This window comes from Brachypodium distachyon, chromosome 5, assembly GCF_000005505.3.
Source record: "Brachypodium distachyon strain Bd21 chromosome 5, Brachypodium_distachyon_v3.0, whole genome shotgun sequence".
Lineage (NCBI taxonomy): Eukaryota > Viridiplantae > Streptophyta > Magnoliopsida > Poales > Poaceae > Brachypodium > Brachypodium distachyon.
Window position 1 is genome coordinate 17,849,150 of NC_016135.3, and position 13,825 is coordinate 17,862,974.

At 43.4% G+C, this 13,825-nt stretch overlaps 3 protein-coding genes across 4 annotated transcripts; 2 read left to right on the plus strand and 1 right to left on the minus strand.

Moving 5' to 3' along the window:
* The first annotated feature begins 220 nt into the window (after window positions 1-220).
* LOC100838052 (mitochondrial pyruvate carrier 4) lies at window positions 221-4,958 on the plus strand. Its single transcript, XM_003579990.4, has 6 exons — window positions 221-417; window positions 1,669-1,761; window positions 3,648-3,746; window positions 3,842-3,894; window positions 4,401-4,474; window positions 4,567-4,958. Exons 2-6 carry the CDS (start codon window positions 1,707-1,709, stop codon window positions 4,616-4,618), a joined length of 333 nt encoding a protein of 110 aa, XP_003580038.1. The 5' UTR covers window positions 221-417; window positions 1,669-1,706; the 3' UTR covers window positions 4,619-4,958.
* Window positions 4,959-7,996: 3,038 nt separating this feature from the next.
* Window positions 7,997-9,328, plus strand: LOC100838351 (B-box zinc finger protein 24). Its single transcript, XM_003579991.4, has 2 exons — window positions 7,997-8,757; window positions 8,864-9,328. Exons 1-2 carry the CDS (start codon window positions 8,221-8,223, stop codon window positions 9,128-9,130), a joined length of 804 nt encoding a protein of 267 aa, XP_003580039.1. The 5' UTR covers window positions 7,997-8,220; the 3' UTR covers window positions 9,131-9,328.
* Window positions 9,329-9,553: 225 nt separating this feature from the next.
* Window positions 9,554-13,099, minus strand: LOC100821999 (uncharacterized CRM domain-containing protein At3g25440, chloroplastic). Of its 2 annotated transcripts, none has more exons than XM_010241758.3 (4): window positions 12,734-13,099; window positions 12,053-12,362; window positions 11,268-11,675; window positions 9,554-10,836 (listed from the first exon to the last, which is right to left on the minus strand). In XM_010241758.3, exons 1-4 carry the CDS (start codon window positions 12,961-12,963, stop codon window positions 10,255-10,257), a joined length of 1,530 nt encoding a protein of 509 aa, XP_010240060.2. In that variant the 5' UTR covers window positions 12,964-13,099; the 3' UTR covers window positions 9,554-10,254. The 2 variants fall into 2 exon arrangements, with proteins under 2 accessions (XP_010240060.2, XP_010240061.1); XM_010241759.3 differs by having other exon boundaries at window positions 9,556-10,836; window positions 12,053-12,346; window positions 12,734-13,096.
* Between the last annotated feature and the right edge of the window lie 726 nt (window positions 13,100-13,825).

Below are 13,825 nucleotides of genomic sequence, written 5' to 3' on the forward strand. Positions count from 1 at the left end.
TTGAGCTTGGTTAGCAAATTTTATATACTCATCATCTTCTCACCATGTTATATTTGCTTTGCATTTTTTTCTAGACCTCGAGTTTGAGCTTAAATTTGTGATTTTTACAGAACTTTATCGTATTTTCAGGCGGTAGTACTATTTTGAAATATATATTCGTACTACTTCTTTCCATCGTTTTCAGTTCACAGAGTTTTCGCTATCCCCCCCCTGAAATGTTTCATATTTCCTATCCTTTCCTCGTCCTCTTCCGTCGAGGCATCGAGCTCTTGGTCCTCCGCCTACCTGACGCCCAGTCTAACCACCGCCGTGCCCTAGCTACCAGCCTGCCCGTACCTCGCGTCAACGCCTACGCCCCACCCCGCCTCCATCGCCGTTCGCGCTCCACATCATCGCGTCCCTCTGGTCTCAACCCCGGTGCGATATATCTCTTCTCACGGCCGTACCTGCTGCTTCCACCCACATCTGGGATTTTTTTTTCTTGCTAATTAGATGTAACGGTGTTCTTATTGCTACGCCATATACGTACGACAATTAATTGATAGATAGAGTGGCCAGTATTGGGATCTACAGGAGCTCTTCTGAGATGAATTGGTAGGGCTCCTACCCATTCTTCCAGAAAAAATGTTGAGAACTGTAGAAATTTTAGATCGAGGAGGATTGGGCGCATCACTATCAGCTCGATGTTCCAATAGAAACCGAAATATTTGAGTACCGCTGTCCCAGAAACCGAAATATTTGAGTAGCGCTCTCATAAAAGCAGTTCTGGAGGAACAAATTCTGATATATACTTAAAGTTTATTGTTTGAACGCCATTCAGTGTTTTGAGGTATGTTTGTTCAGTTAATCAAATTGGTATTAGTAGATTTTGGGTGTCAGTCAAGCAATCCAACTGCTATGTAATCAAGATGCATTTGTTTTAGATGACATTAGCCAAACTGATATTATTTTTTCATTCATGATATTGATGCCATATTTCTTGGAATATTATATTTGTTTGGAAGGTGTATCTCATTTTATAGCATGAACGTTCATTCTATGATTCACACACATGTTGAACATAGAGGCTATTTGAATAGGTTATAGGTAGTAGATATGAGATAAAATTCAGAGATAAGTACAGAAAAATTGTAGTTCTTAATCCAAGGGTAGTAAGGACAACTTGCATTATTTCCTCTCAAGTCTCAACAAGCCAATTTGGCAACCAGACATTTCCTCAGCTGGTTACAACTCTTTTTTGGGAACTGCTCAACAGTTGAGTAGGAGCAGGAACTGTAAATTCCTGGAGCAGGGCAGGGCCAAAAGGAGCCTTACAAACCATATGCAGTATCAACTTTGTGTTATATTTTATGACTCAGATCATAATAACAAGGTTTACCTGTAAAGAGATTGGCTATCTTCAACGTTGATGGGAATTGTATTCTTGGTTCTTGTATGCTTACATGGGAGTGTTGTACAGTATTCCCTGAACTTAATCTCCTTACGACCTCGGATTATAATTTACCCCGATGATATCCAAATATGCTGCACTGGCTGAGTTTTATAATTTTTGTTTATGCCCTGTAGGCGCTTATGTTCTACAGTAATGCATTCACCTTCTTTTATGACATTTCTGATATCTTGATCATGGGGGACTTACAGACATGACTTTCCATTTTGTGCTTATAGGTAGGACTGTGCAGGACAGAAAATCAGGCTTGATTTGAATGGCTTCTTCAAAGCTTCAAGCCTTTTGGAACCATCCTGCTGGCCCCAAAACAAGTTAGTGATATTCCAATTCACGTTATACACTGGTAGTTGTTTCTATTTTGTTTGTCACCTTTGATTTTTTTATCATGCACAGTAACAACCTCTATAATCCCATAGGCATCAGGATAGCTTGCGGACATTCTTGTTACGCAACAGGATACTGTGCAGCTTTATTTAGAGATAGATTAGTCGGTTGTTGTGGGAGGAAGGAGAGTGTTGAGGATTCCTTCTTGCAGTTCAAAACAGTATTAAAAAAATGACAACTGCTTAACTCTGTGCCCTTGCTGACCACAAATCCCTCTTGGAAGAACGATCAGCAGGACTATGATACAACAACTATCCTATGAACACCTGTCTCTTACCAGGTTTTGGTTCTGAAGTGGTTGTAGTAAGTTTTGATGAATTTCCTGTAGTTTCTCTGTGTCCTTTTAGCTTCAGACTGGTGTTTGGATCTTGTCATCTTGTGTTAGGATTGCCAGGTCGTTGGTATCCTTCCAACATTAAAATACTACTCCCTCCGTCCAACAAAAGATGTATCAAGTTTGTCAATATTTGAATGTATCTAGACATGACTTAGTGTGCAGATGCATTCAAATTAAATCAAAGTTGAGACATCCTTTGTTGGACGGAGGAAGTATTATATTTAGTCTGTTTTTTTGGTTTAAATATATGAAACAGCAGGATGCTGTATCTGATAAAATAAATTATTTGGAGGAAACATACCAACAGAGAAAGTAACAGTCGGACTAAAGCTACACGATAGGACCTGAAACCAACAGAACCTAGAGCTGACAAATTTCCAGACCCCTCCTACAAAGAGTTGCTTTGCTTCACTCTTAAATTGTCATATGACACATTTGATTCTGGTAGTCAGTTCCACTTCCTCCTTCTCCCTGTCGAGTAGGCGTCGCCTCCACACAATTCCTGCATGGAAGTCTAAAATTTTACAATGTGTTGTGTTAGCCAAGAACTTGTTTCTCATTCTTCATTATGTTCATGATTAGTCACAATGTCCAGGAGACAATCCCAGGTCAGATATATTTAGCAGGTTTGGTAGGTTGAAGTTGGGCTTACAAACCTACCTTATATACTGACCCTTAATAAAGTGAATTAATGAGTGGGGAACTTACTTCACATAGGTCGAAACAAAGAAATCTGATTGGTACAAGAGTACACAGGTAGTCTCCTCTAGCTCACTACAGAGCTGAAATGTTCATCCCCTTGCTAGTAGTCCTGTCTGAAATTTTCCTTGTAAGCTTGGCATAAGAGAACATGGCATAAGAGAACATTCACTTTCTAATGGAAGTTTAGACTTACAAAGATCTTGTACTTTTGTAATAATAGCCCCTGCGAATGTCATGTGTTTATAAAGTGAATTAGTAGGTAAATGCTGCAGTTCTCTCAAGCCCCAAAGGGACCACCAGTCTACATCTTTTGCCAACTTGTGAATATTCTTGGCATGCCTCTGCTGCATTCTTGGCTATTTGTAGTATTGAGCGTGGCATTACGCTACTCCCTCCGTTCCACAATGCACCTCATATAGATTTGTGCACTTGGACCAAGGAAGCTCTCGTTTCTTGTGCCTGCCATTCCTATTGGATTACAAATAAGGGATGTGAGTAGGTATTAGCTGGGTGCGGGAGCCAAGAGAAAAATGAGGTGTATTGTGGAACAAATGAGAAAAAAAAAAGAGTTGTTTTGTGGAATGGAGGGAGTAGTTCATATTTTTTGGAAGTGCATTCGTGTTTAGTATTTTGAATCATGACTGTTTCGAATGGCCAATGCTTGGTGGTTCTTTTGCACTAATATCTGATGCATATCTGAACAACGGATTGTGCATGTAACAAGTAATCATTATCACATGAGAAACTGAGACAATAATCTGACCTTCGTTGCAGTTCATTTCTGGGCTCCAACATTTAAATGGGGGATCAGCATAGCGAACATTGCCGACTTTGCTAAGCCCCCTGAAAAGATATCCTATCCTCAGCAAGTTGGTATGTAAAGTTATCCAGTCAATCTCAATATAACATTAATTTACTGTTTATTTTGGTGCACTGCTTACATGCTTATTCTGTTATTTGCTGTGCAGCTGTTGCTTGCACTGGAATTGTGTGGTCACGTTACAGCATGGTTATCACACCGGTAAGTCATAGATGCTTGTCTGTTGTGTACATATATCATTCTTCATTATTATATGCAATGAATCATAAAAGGGTTTGTGGATTGTATCAAGTGAAATATAGAATTTAATTTTTATTGTTGAATCATTTAAGGCTAAACCATTTCGTGCTGCTAAGATATTGGGTTATTTTGCATCAATCTTCCGACATGCGTTTTTAACTGCTCCCTAGAGGCCTAGACTGGACTGTTGATGTTCGGTTGCCTGTCGAATATATGATTCATATTCCTGAACCTTCTCCTTCGACTTGCTATGTACCTTGTTCTGAAAATGTTCCTGAATTGCAATGGGCTGATATGTCTGCAGTGAAATAACTCGGATCTTAATTCTCTGTGTTAACTTTTTCTATCTAGGGATTTTTTTTTCTTTTCTTCCTGAGAGCACTCGCTGTTCTTATGCCGTTCTGTCTCCAGTTTTAATTGCTGTGTGCTCCTCTCATTACTTTGCAATACTATTACTCTTGTTTCAGAAAAACTGGAACCTTTTCAGTGTTAATGTTGCAATGGCCGGTACAGGCTTGTATCAACTTTCCCGGAAAATAAGGTTTGTAAAGGAAGCGCAAGTCATGCTTCTCCGTTTATTTTTAATGCCTCGTAAGAGTAAGATGACATGGTTTGTGTTGATCTCCATTGCAGGCAAGATTACTTTTCAGAAGAGAAGGAGGCTGCTGCATCACTGGAAGGATAATGATTACTGGCTGGAATAATAGATCGGAAACTCTATGGGCTTGGAGTGATCTCAGTTTCACTCCGGGCTGCGTTTTTTCTGCAATGGTCCGCTATATGTTCCTCCATATTAAAATCTGTTTGCTTCTCTCAGTTGCACTCATGAGCAGAGCAATTAGAAAAAAATAACAAAGAAACAAATAATCTTTTATGCTCTCTTTGCAAAAAGGCATGCAGATACATCGATCAATAATACCTTATGTTTTGTGCTTCTGCTGTTCAGTCAGTTCCTATTTGGTGGATCTTGGCAAACTCTTGTAACCTACCGTGAAGTTACTCGATGTTTACAGGCTCTCGGTGCAGGTCGAAGCCTATGGTTGCCCGGATGGCTGAATGCCCTTAATGCTAAGCTAAACATAGCCCTCTCTGTTATGATCATTGGTAAGCAACAATTTGCCTCTGGAATGGAAGGCGCTTCACTCAGTGAAGGGAATGAACATATCTTTCATGTAGATGCTATTCCACATGCATGTTCATCTACTTAATTAAAAAGTGTAAAATGCGACAACAATTGCTTATGGAAGATAATTCTCAAGTGAGATTCAGACAATGTTAACAATTGCTTCTGGAAAATAATTCTCAAGTGAGATTCAGACAATGTTATAGCACGCTGCCATCGCTCGCCAGTCGCCAGCAATGAACTATTGAGCTTCTTTGATTGTTACAATTATTTTGGTTTCGAGAACCTGAAAAATGTCAGCCGGCAAGCTAGATAACCAGAAGGCAAAAGACACAAAAGAATTGAAGTCACAATCCAAATGAAATTACAGCCTGTCCGGGCGTACTTGTGTGAGGCTGTGGCCGAAGATGATAGGCGTCAACTTCTGTTCATCAATGCGGCATGACGGGCGACATGTTGAGTGGAACCATCAACGTACTACACCGCAGAATGCCATAATCCCCATAAAATCTGTAGAGAATTCAGCTGATCCAAAAATTCATGAAAAAAAGCTCCTCCCTGTAAAATTGACGACCAGGAGCCACGAAGGGTGCAGAGGAATTTGCCAGTCGAGAACTGGGTCTTCAATGTGATTCTCTCATTCGGTGAGCCGACATCCATAATTTTGTTATTTTTATTTGCATTTTCTCTATTTAATTCAATGTGAATGCAACTTTAATAAATCAAGTAAACATAAATTGCACGCACTAAGCACATTCTTCAAGGTGTGCAATTTTTTACAAATATTAGTGAGTATTATACTCTTAAGCTATATTTGGAGTGAGGACAAAATGATGCCTCGAGTGCGATACAAAGACATCAAAAAATGGTAGGAGTATACAATTAGGAATGGACAATCCATTCCACTATATTGTGTCATTTATATGCTACGGAACATGCTGTGTCTCAGCTTTCCTCTTTAATCATGATACTTTGATACGGAACATACTTAAAACCAGGAGAACCGCCTTCCGGTGACGTGGTAATCCGAGGCCCGAGGCTTCGATGCTTGGAGTTTCAATTCAGTTGCTTACAAGTAGTACAAATGTACAGGTAATTTCGGCAGAAATGTAGCGGGGTTTACATATTTGTGCTCACTCCTCAATTCTCACGTGGGTGTATGAGATAACGTGTGTGCATGAGATTATCTTCCTTTTGTTGCGAAAAATAAGACGGATTGAATACCATAAAAATGTAACCCCAATACCAGCCGTAACGTCAAAACTAAAGAATCAGGCACACGCCATGAATAAAGTTCGAAGTCCTGCCATTCGATTAGATAGAAAGCACTAAGCAAAAATGGCTAGGCAGCAAGGCCAGCCGTACCCCAAGTCCCGAATAGGTATCCGTGCCATCTTTGGGTCATCGAAAAACTTTCGGACCGTTTCTCATGAAGAAAGGAGCACCGCCGTCCTGGATTGCAAAGCAACATTCCGAAAGACTCGTCTGCTTCTCTCCTTCCCACCACGTGTTGGTACTCACCTTATCAGGTCGCGAAATTAGAGTTGTCGATCGGTGGTCAGGACCTTCCTGCACAGGGCACACCACGGAACTCAACGTGAAATGCTCTCAGTGCACACATGTAGCAGAGACAATCCCATCTGGTCTCATGTCATCGTCCTGGGCGTCAAAAATATCGGATCAAAGTGTGGCTGCAGGCTGGATTTGCAGCCTTGGCTGCACTTCCGACACGGGCGCCCTCGAGTCAAGTGCAGGTGTCGCGAGAGATCAGATGGTTGCCCCCTTGCCCGTTGCGAAATATCCGTGTTTCGAGTGACTTGCAGCGTTCTACTTCCTCCGTTTAATAAGTGACATGCTATTTGTATACAAATCTATATTATATATAATTCTTATATAAATTCATGTCTATTTTTATATAAATTCACGTCACTTATTTTTTTCGGACGGAGTATTTGGATATTTGGATCGAGTAGCTGAAGGATACGGTATGATCGCAATTCTCTTAATTTGATTTGAGCATCATTTTTATGATCTCAGTTCCCTTAATTTGATTTGAGCATCATTTTTTTCGTGACGCACCGATCAACATCGGTTTCTCAAACCCAAATGATCCACATTAAGGGCCACTTTGGATCAAAAGATTGCAAAATATAGGAATAGAAAAGACATGGGGTTGAAATGCCATGGCATTTTGAATACATGGAAATTGTTTGAAAAGAGTGTTTGGATGTTTCATAGGAGAAATGTAGGAATTTTGAGATTAGATGGAGTAAGAGAGGAGAGAGATAGAGATAAAATGCATTGGAAATTTTCAAAGAGGTTAGACCTCGTGCTTGAAATCCTTCAAAATTTGGAGAAAAAATTCCTATCATATGAAATTCCTTCGGTGCAAATCGCATGATCCAAATGACATCTATAGGAATTATTCCTTAGGTTTTGAATCCTCTGTTTTTCCTTCAAAAATCATACGATCCAAAAGGCCGTAAAGTTTGCTCTCCGCTCCTGTTTGGTACTGGCACCTAAACCTCTCTGTAAGTCTGTTATGAGATGCTGGATCGTACGAGAGTGCTCACCAAACAGTCTGTCATTCAATTAAGCTGGTGGATGAGCACGCGATTAATTCCTGTAATTAACCCATAACCTACTTGTACCTGACCACATCAAGCAGTTACACCGGTGCATGACGTGCGACGTGACGTTGGCGTCCCCCCGGTTCGTGCATGTACAAGAGTCAGGATTGATACACGACCTAGCCCCGGTCCAAAACCCGACGCAAAGATGTCCTCACGATCACAGAAAACAGCAATACATGTACTGGCCCAGTGTGCTCTGGCGGCTTCAATTCCCGCGAGATTTTCCCGTGCCCGCGGGCCCTGTGCTGCCCCGGCCGGCGTCTTCCCCCGTCCACCCAAAATCAAATTATTGGACGCAGCGAGCGCTCCAGAGAAAGAAAAGGCCGCCATCGAAGAAAGCCTCTCTCGTCCACGCACAACCTGCTGCGCGCCCGCCCGTGCACACGTCGCCATTTATACGCCATTTGTTCCCGACCGTGGTCTCTCGACTCTCCACTCTCAAAGCAGCAAACGGCCGAGAAGCGTTCCCGTGCGGTTAATTATTTTTCTGAGGCTCCGAGCTGCGCTGAGAAGAGAGAAGAGAGCAGAGAGATGAGGATCCAGTGCGACGCGTGCGAGGGCGAGGCGGCGACGGTGGTGTGCTGCGCGGACGAGGCGGCGCTGTGCGCGCGCTGCGACGTGCAGATCCACGCCGCCAACAAGCTCGCCGGCAAGCACCAGCGCCTGCCACTCCACCACGACTCACCCTCAACCCGCAGCTCCCCCGCGCCGCGCTGCGACGTGTGCCAGGACAAGCCGGCCTTCGTCTTCTGCGTCGAGGACAGGGCGCTCTTCTGCGCCGACTGCGACCTCTCCATCCACGTCCAGGGCGCGCTCTCGGGCAACCACCACCGCTTCCTCGCCACCGGAATCCGCGTCGGCTTCGCCTTCACCACCGTCTGCAGCACCCACGCCGGCGAACGCCGCCCCCGGGCAGCGCCGTCCAAGCCGCCTCCGGCTGTCGTCCCTGCCCCGGCCCCGGCTGCCGCGCCGCAGGAGGTGCCCTCGTCCCCGGCGTACCTCTCGCCGTCGGGCTGGGCCGTCGAGGACCTCCTCCAGTTCTCCGACTACGAGTCCAGCGGCGACAAGGCAAGGAGCTACCAAAAACCAAATTGTACTGATTAATCTCAACTGTTAGTGTCCTCTTGAGATATCCATTATTGATCTGTTTGTGTTTGCTGAATTGCCGGTGCAGAAGGGGTCGACGTCCCCTCTGGGGTTCAAGGAGCTGGAGTGGTTCGCCGACATCGACGGACTGTTCCACCATGACAGCCCGCTGGCGCCGGCCACGAAAGGCGTCAGCAGGACCGCCGCGGCCGAGGTCCCCGAGCTCTTCGCCTCGCCGCAGCCGGCGGGCAACGCGGGCTTCTACAAGGCGGCCGGTGCGCGCCCGAGCAAGAAGGCACGCGTGGAGCTGCCTGACGATGATGAGGACTACCTCATCGTTCCCGATCTCGGATGAGATATCTATCTGAACTGAGAACTGAGTCAGTATATACCAGTCTGTATCACTGTATGTTTGTATGTGTGTACGCAGAGGATTCTCCTTGTCTCCCGTCTTGTTCTCCCGATTGCTTACCGTTTGTGGAACAATATGTAACTGTAACTCTGTAAGGCAATTTCAGGAAATAATTTCAGGAGGAGATGGTTTTCATGAATACGTTGAATATGCAGATCACTGGGCAGACTTGGAAATATGCAGGTTGGGGGTTTCTTTATAGTACCTTCTGTATAATACTTCAACACTGAACTGTAGCTGCATGTCCTGCAAACTGGCTTACAGATCATGCCGTAGCAAACGCATGGTTCCAAAAATTTGTCAGTTGGGGATGGGGCACCTCATATGCACAATTCAATGATCTTTGTAGGAACAACAGTCTACATATGTTATCAGTTAAAAGATAATTCAAAATTTTCCAAAATGTACATCACAGATAGTTCTAATAAGATGGTATGCGAATAAAATTCCAAAAAATAGAAGAACCAAGTTGTTGCTTAGATGATTAATAAACACAATTTTGTGCCCCTTGGTCACCAGCCATCGAATCTAAAGTTTGGACTACTACTACACATGGTATTCAGCCATGCAGGTGCAGCTTGAGCTCCACCATATAACCCAACCGCAGCTCTTCTGCTCATGTAGGAGAGGCTTCTCCCCCAAAGAAATTCTTGTGCTCCACAACTTCTCGTCGCCACTAAATTTGCATACGAGCTGATCCTGAATAAACTGGAACCGCCCCAGACCATGCATATAAAACTGCCTGGTGACACTTCTTCAGCAATGCTTCAACAAATACATAAGAAGGCTACATATTACCACCAACTGAGGAATGCCATGCCGCCAAACAAAAGCATGCATCAAAAGCTGATCACAATATTTCAGTTCATCAATTACACGATTTCAAATGAGCTCACTGAATTCCAGCAAGATAATGAAATCAGCTCTTCAGCAAGATTTGCGAGTCAGTCCAGTATCTGCCAGTCTGTGACCGCAAGCACTATATCCCGAATTCTCTTCGAAGACACCAGTAAACTGCACATAATGCTTAGAAAATGAAACTCAAGAGCACTGTATACAGATTGCTATCATCTTTTCTTCAATAATGAACTTGCTCTCAGGAATATTTTATCAATTTCATCAAGCTCAGAGATTTTCAGTTCTTTTGCAGGTGAATCAGTCTTATCTGAAAGTGAAGCAATCTTCCGCAGATGCTCCTCAAAATCATCCGGCTCATTATCATTGCTCTCTGGGAGAAACTTATCCAGACTATCTAGATACAATGGACGCTCCTTGGTATCTTCTACTTGCTCCTCTGAATCTGTCTCGAAGATGTCAGAGAGATCCTCAGATTCTGAGCATGTGATAGACTCTGAAGCTGAATCGTCATCATCCTCAGTATTTCCATCTTCTAGCATCTCCGACCTCTCTATATTTTCTGACAGAAGATCAGATACACTTCTCTTATGAATTGAGCTAGAAGAATCATTTTTAGCAGACATGCTGTTTGTACAATCTGAAACAAAAGTAACGTCTTTCACTGCACTTTGTCCTCTATGTCCTCCAGATAACTTCATCTGCGCATGAAGATCTTCCAGCTCCTGCTCAAGCCTGGGAATGTACCGCCTAAGAGCTCGGAGACGATCTCTGTATTTTGATTTATCCAGTGCCTGATTGGCAAAAGGTAGATTTAGAGATAAAGAAATAAAAAGTAAGGCATTAACACTACAAGGGGTACAACAGGACAATTTTTTTTGTCTTCTTTCTTCCTTCTCATGCTGTGTATTTGTCTATATTTATATTGAGTATATTCTAGATTTGATTAGAGCGCCTTCCAGTTCCTTCTAACTGAAAAGATTTAGCTGGATATGGCCCTTGTTGTCATGTTCTAGATTCAAGTGTTGAATGATAAATTGATATTTTACTGAGGCTCCTCAACAAATTAGGAGGGTCTTACTGTGGTGCGTCTCGCTTGTAAATCTTGGATTTGTATTGTTACTATATTTTTATCTGTTCCTTCCGACTTTGCTTCATAATTCATACATAGCTACAGACATTCATATCTTAATGATTGGACAATGATAGCAGAGGGAGAACATACCTTTTTTCTAGGAAGCGCAATCTTTGGAGACATTATTTCAGGTGGTGGCTGTGCATAGTTTTTTCCTCTGTACATAATAATTGTATTCCCTTCTTGAATGCTGAGCACGATACCACCGCTTAGAATGGCTAACTCCGAGGCGATTTCCTTAACCTCTTCTGGTGTGAATGTCTTCACAATTACCTGTAGGGTTTGGTGCTTTTTCCAGTGCAGATGCATGTTCAAGATCACTCCCTGGTAAATTCCACGTCTTCCAACAGGCACATAGTTTTTACTTTTTTGGCCCATCTTAAGGAAATAGAAGTGTTCTTCAGGTGTAAGAACTTCTGGATCATGTGTAGGTTCTGATGGATCATTTGGTTCAATTTTCTTCAAAGCTGCAAGGAGTCGTTCTTCCTTCTTTCGAGCCTTAGTGCAACCACAAAAAAGAATATAAAACTATAAGAACAACTAATCCATACAACATTATTTTTTGAAGTCAAAATTCCAAGATATAGTGCATAGAAAAAATAAAATAAAATTATATGTAACATGAGAGCGGTAGCAGCCTGGGTATTTGGTTGCATTGCATGCACGTAAATTCAATGTATTTTTATCATGACTGCATGCTTATTATGAATAATTTTAACTAAGTGAAGCAGAATGCAAGTTCAGCTTGCATTAACATACCTTACATAGTTACATGTCAATATGGAGTAGTACTATTAGGAAATCGTGCCACGCAAAGTGAAAGTCAAACGAATAAAAAGTTAACAATTTAAACAGGCAAGTCTATAACAACTTACCAGCTTCAGTTTGTACAAAATCTTCTCCTCAGCAGTCATTCTCTGAAGCTCCTTTTTCTTTTTCCATCTCAAGGATTTCAAAAACCTTGTTACAGCTCTCTTTCCTTTAAGTTTTGGCCTCTTTACTTTTGGCTTGCCAGAATCATCGACTGATACCATGGCTCCAGGACTTTGTGGATCCATTGCCATGCTCTGATTTTGGCTATTAACCGGTTGACTGGTATGGACACAGCGGTACGTTTGAATGTTATAACTTCGCGAACAACTGAAGAACCCAGTATCTTGGTGAAAAACCTTGTGGGAAGTATAACTACAACAGCATCAGAGTTCTGAAATAACAAAACTGTTACCCTATCGTGTTTGCCACATGAGAACTACCCCCAGGATGGCAGGACACACCTTGTGTGCGCATACAAGCACATTAAACCGTGATATATTTAAAACCACCAATGCAAAAACATAGTATAACTGAAATCAGTGATCTGTTCCGACAGTTTGTATAATTGGCATTTCATCGAACACTTGGCACTCACTAAGTTTCAGAGCAAAACCCACCGCAGCAATTCTACAAAGCTCAACGCCCAGGTAAGTAAAACCTCCCGATATGCGGTCAATAGTACTTAACGGACACTTAGAATAAGAATCAGAGGGTGAGAAAGGATCGGCAGGTTTGTTACTTACGATGGTGACCTCGGCTGCAGCGTCCCGTGGTAAGGCGTCGTCGCATTTACGTTGCAAAACGGTGGGCGAAGCGCGGGAGGTCGTGAAGGCTGAAGGTGCCACCTCCTTGTGGCCCGCCGGAGCAAGAGGAGTCGGCTCGCCATGACCGCGCCGCGCGGTGCGGCGAGAGTTCGAGAGAGCCCGTGCGCAAGCGCGTGGGGTTGGTTGGTAGTTCGAGGGGGGCAGCGCATGGGTCGGCTCAAGGGGAGAGCCGGCGACGCAGCTAGCAGTAGCTCAGGCGATGTGCCGGCACGCCGACGGGCGTGGCGAATGGGCACCACCACCTCGCTTGCGCGGGCCGATGAGGACTGGGCGTTGCGGCGTGAGCACTGAGCAGGTTGAAGCTGAGCGTGGAACTGGGCTGGCCAAATGATGCAACTGGGCTGTGGAAGTTGGCTCGGCTCGGAACGGAGGAACAGAGGAAGGAACAGGATGGGCCGGTGCCGTTTTGGTGCAGGTGGGCTGGGAGACATGATAAGCGAGCCCGCATTGGAGCAATAAGCCTCTAGTTCACCAATTAATTTTTCCTTGAAAAATACACCATTTTAAATGTGACGAACTTTTTGAAAACATCTACACGCAACATATACAACTATAAAAACCTGGCTATATTAATCTAATTTCGGTTTCAATTTCGATGATTTTTCCTTCAGTTGTACTAGCATCAAGAAGGATCGATATCTCGCGTAGCCAAAAACAATTTTCACGGTCGGTACGCAAGGAACATGTGGAGTTATCCATCCATTTGGCTAATTCCGTGACTGCCCTTGTCAGCCCCATACTGTTGTGCTGGTTGGCAGATTTTAAAGTAGCGCATTTTTGTGATTTTCTGACGAAGCCTGGCATGAGAACGCGTTGAACAAAATCTAGAAGTCAGTTACAAAAGTAAAACAGCTGAGTTAACCTGAGTAGATTACATATATATACGGAGTATGAAGTTTACTAGTCCGCGCGCGATGTGGATATCTGACTTGATGGCATGTCGTACGGCAGCGCGAATAATTACCTGGCGCGTACTCTTATCTTTACTGGGCCGTGCAGTGTGACCGCGCG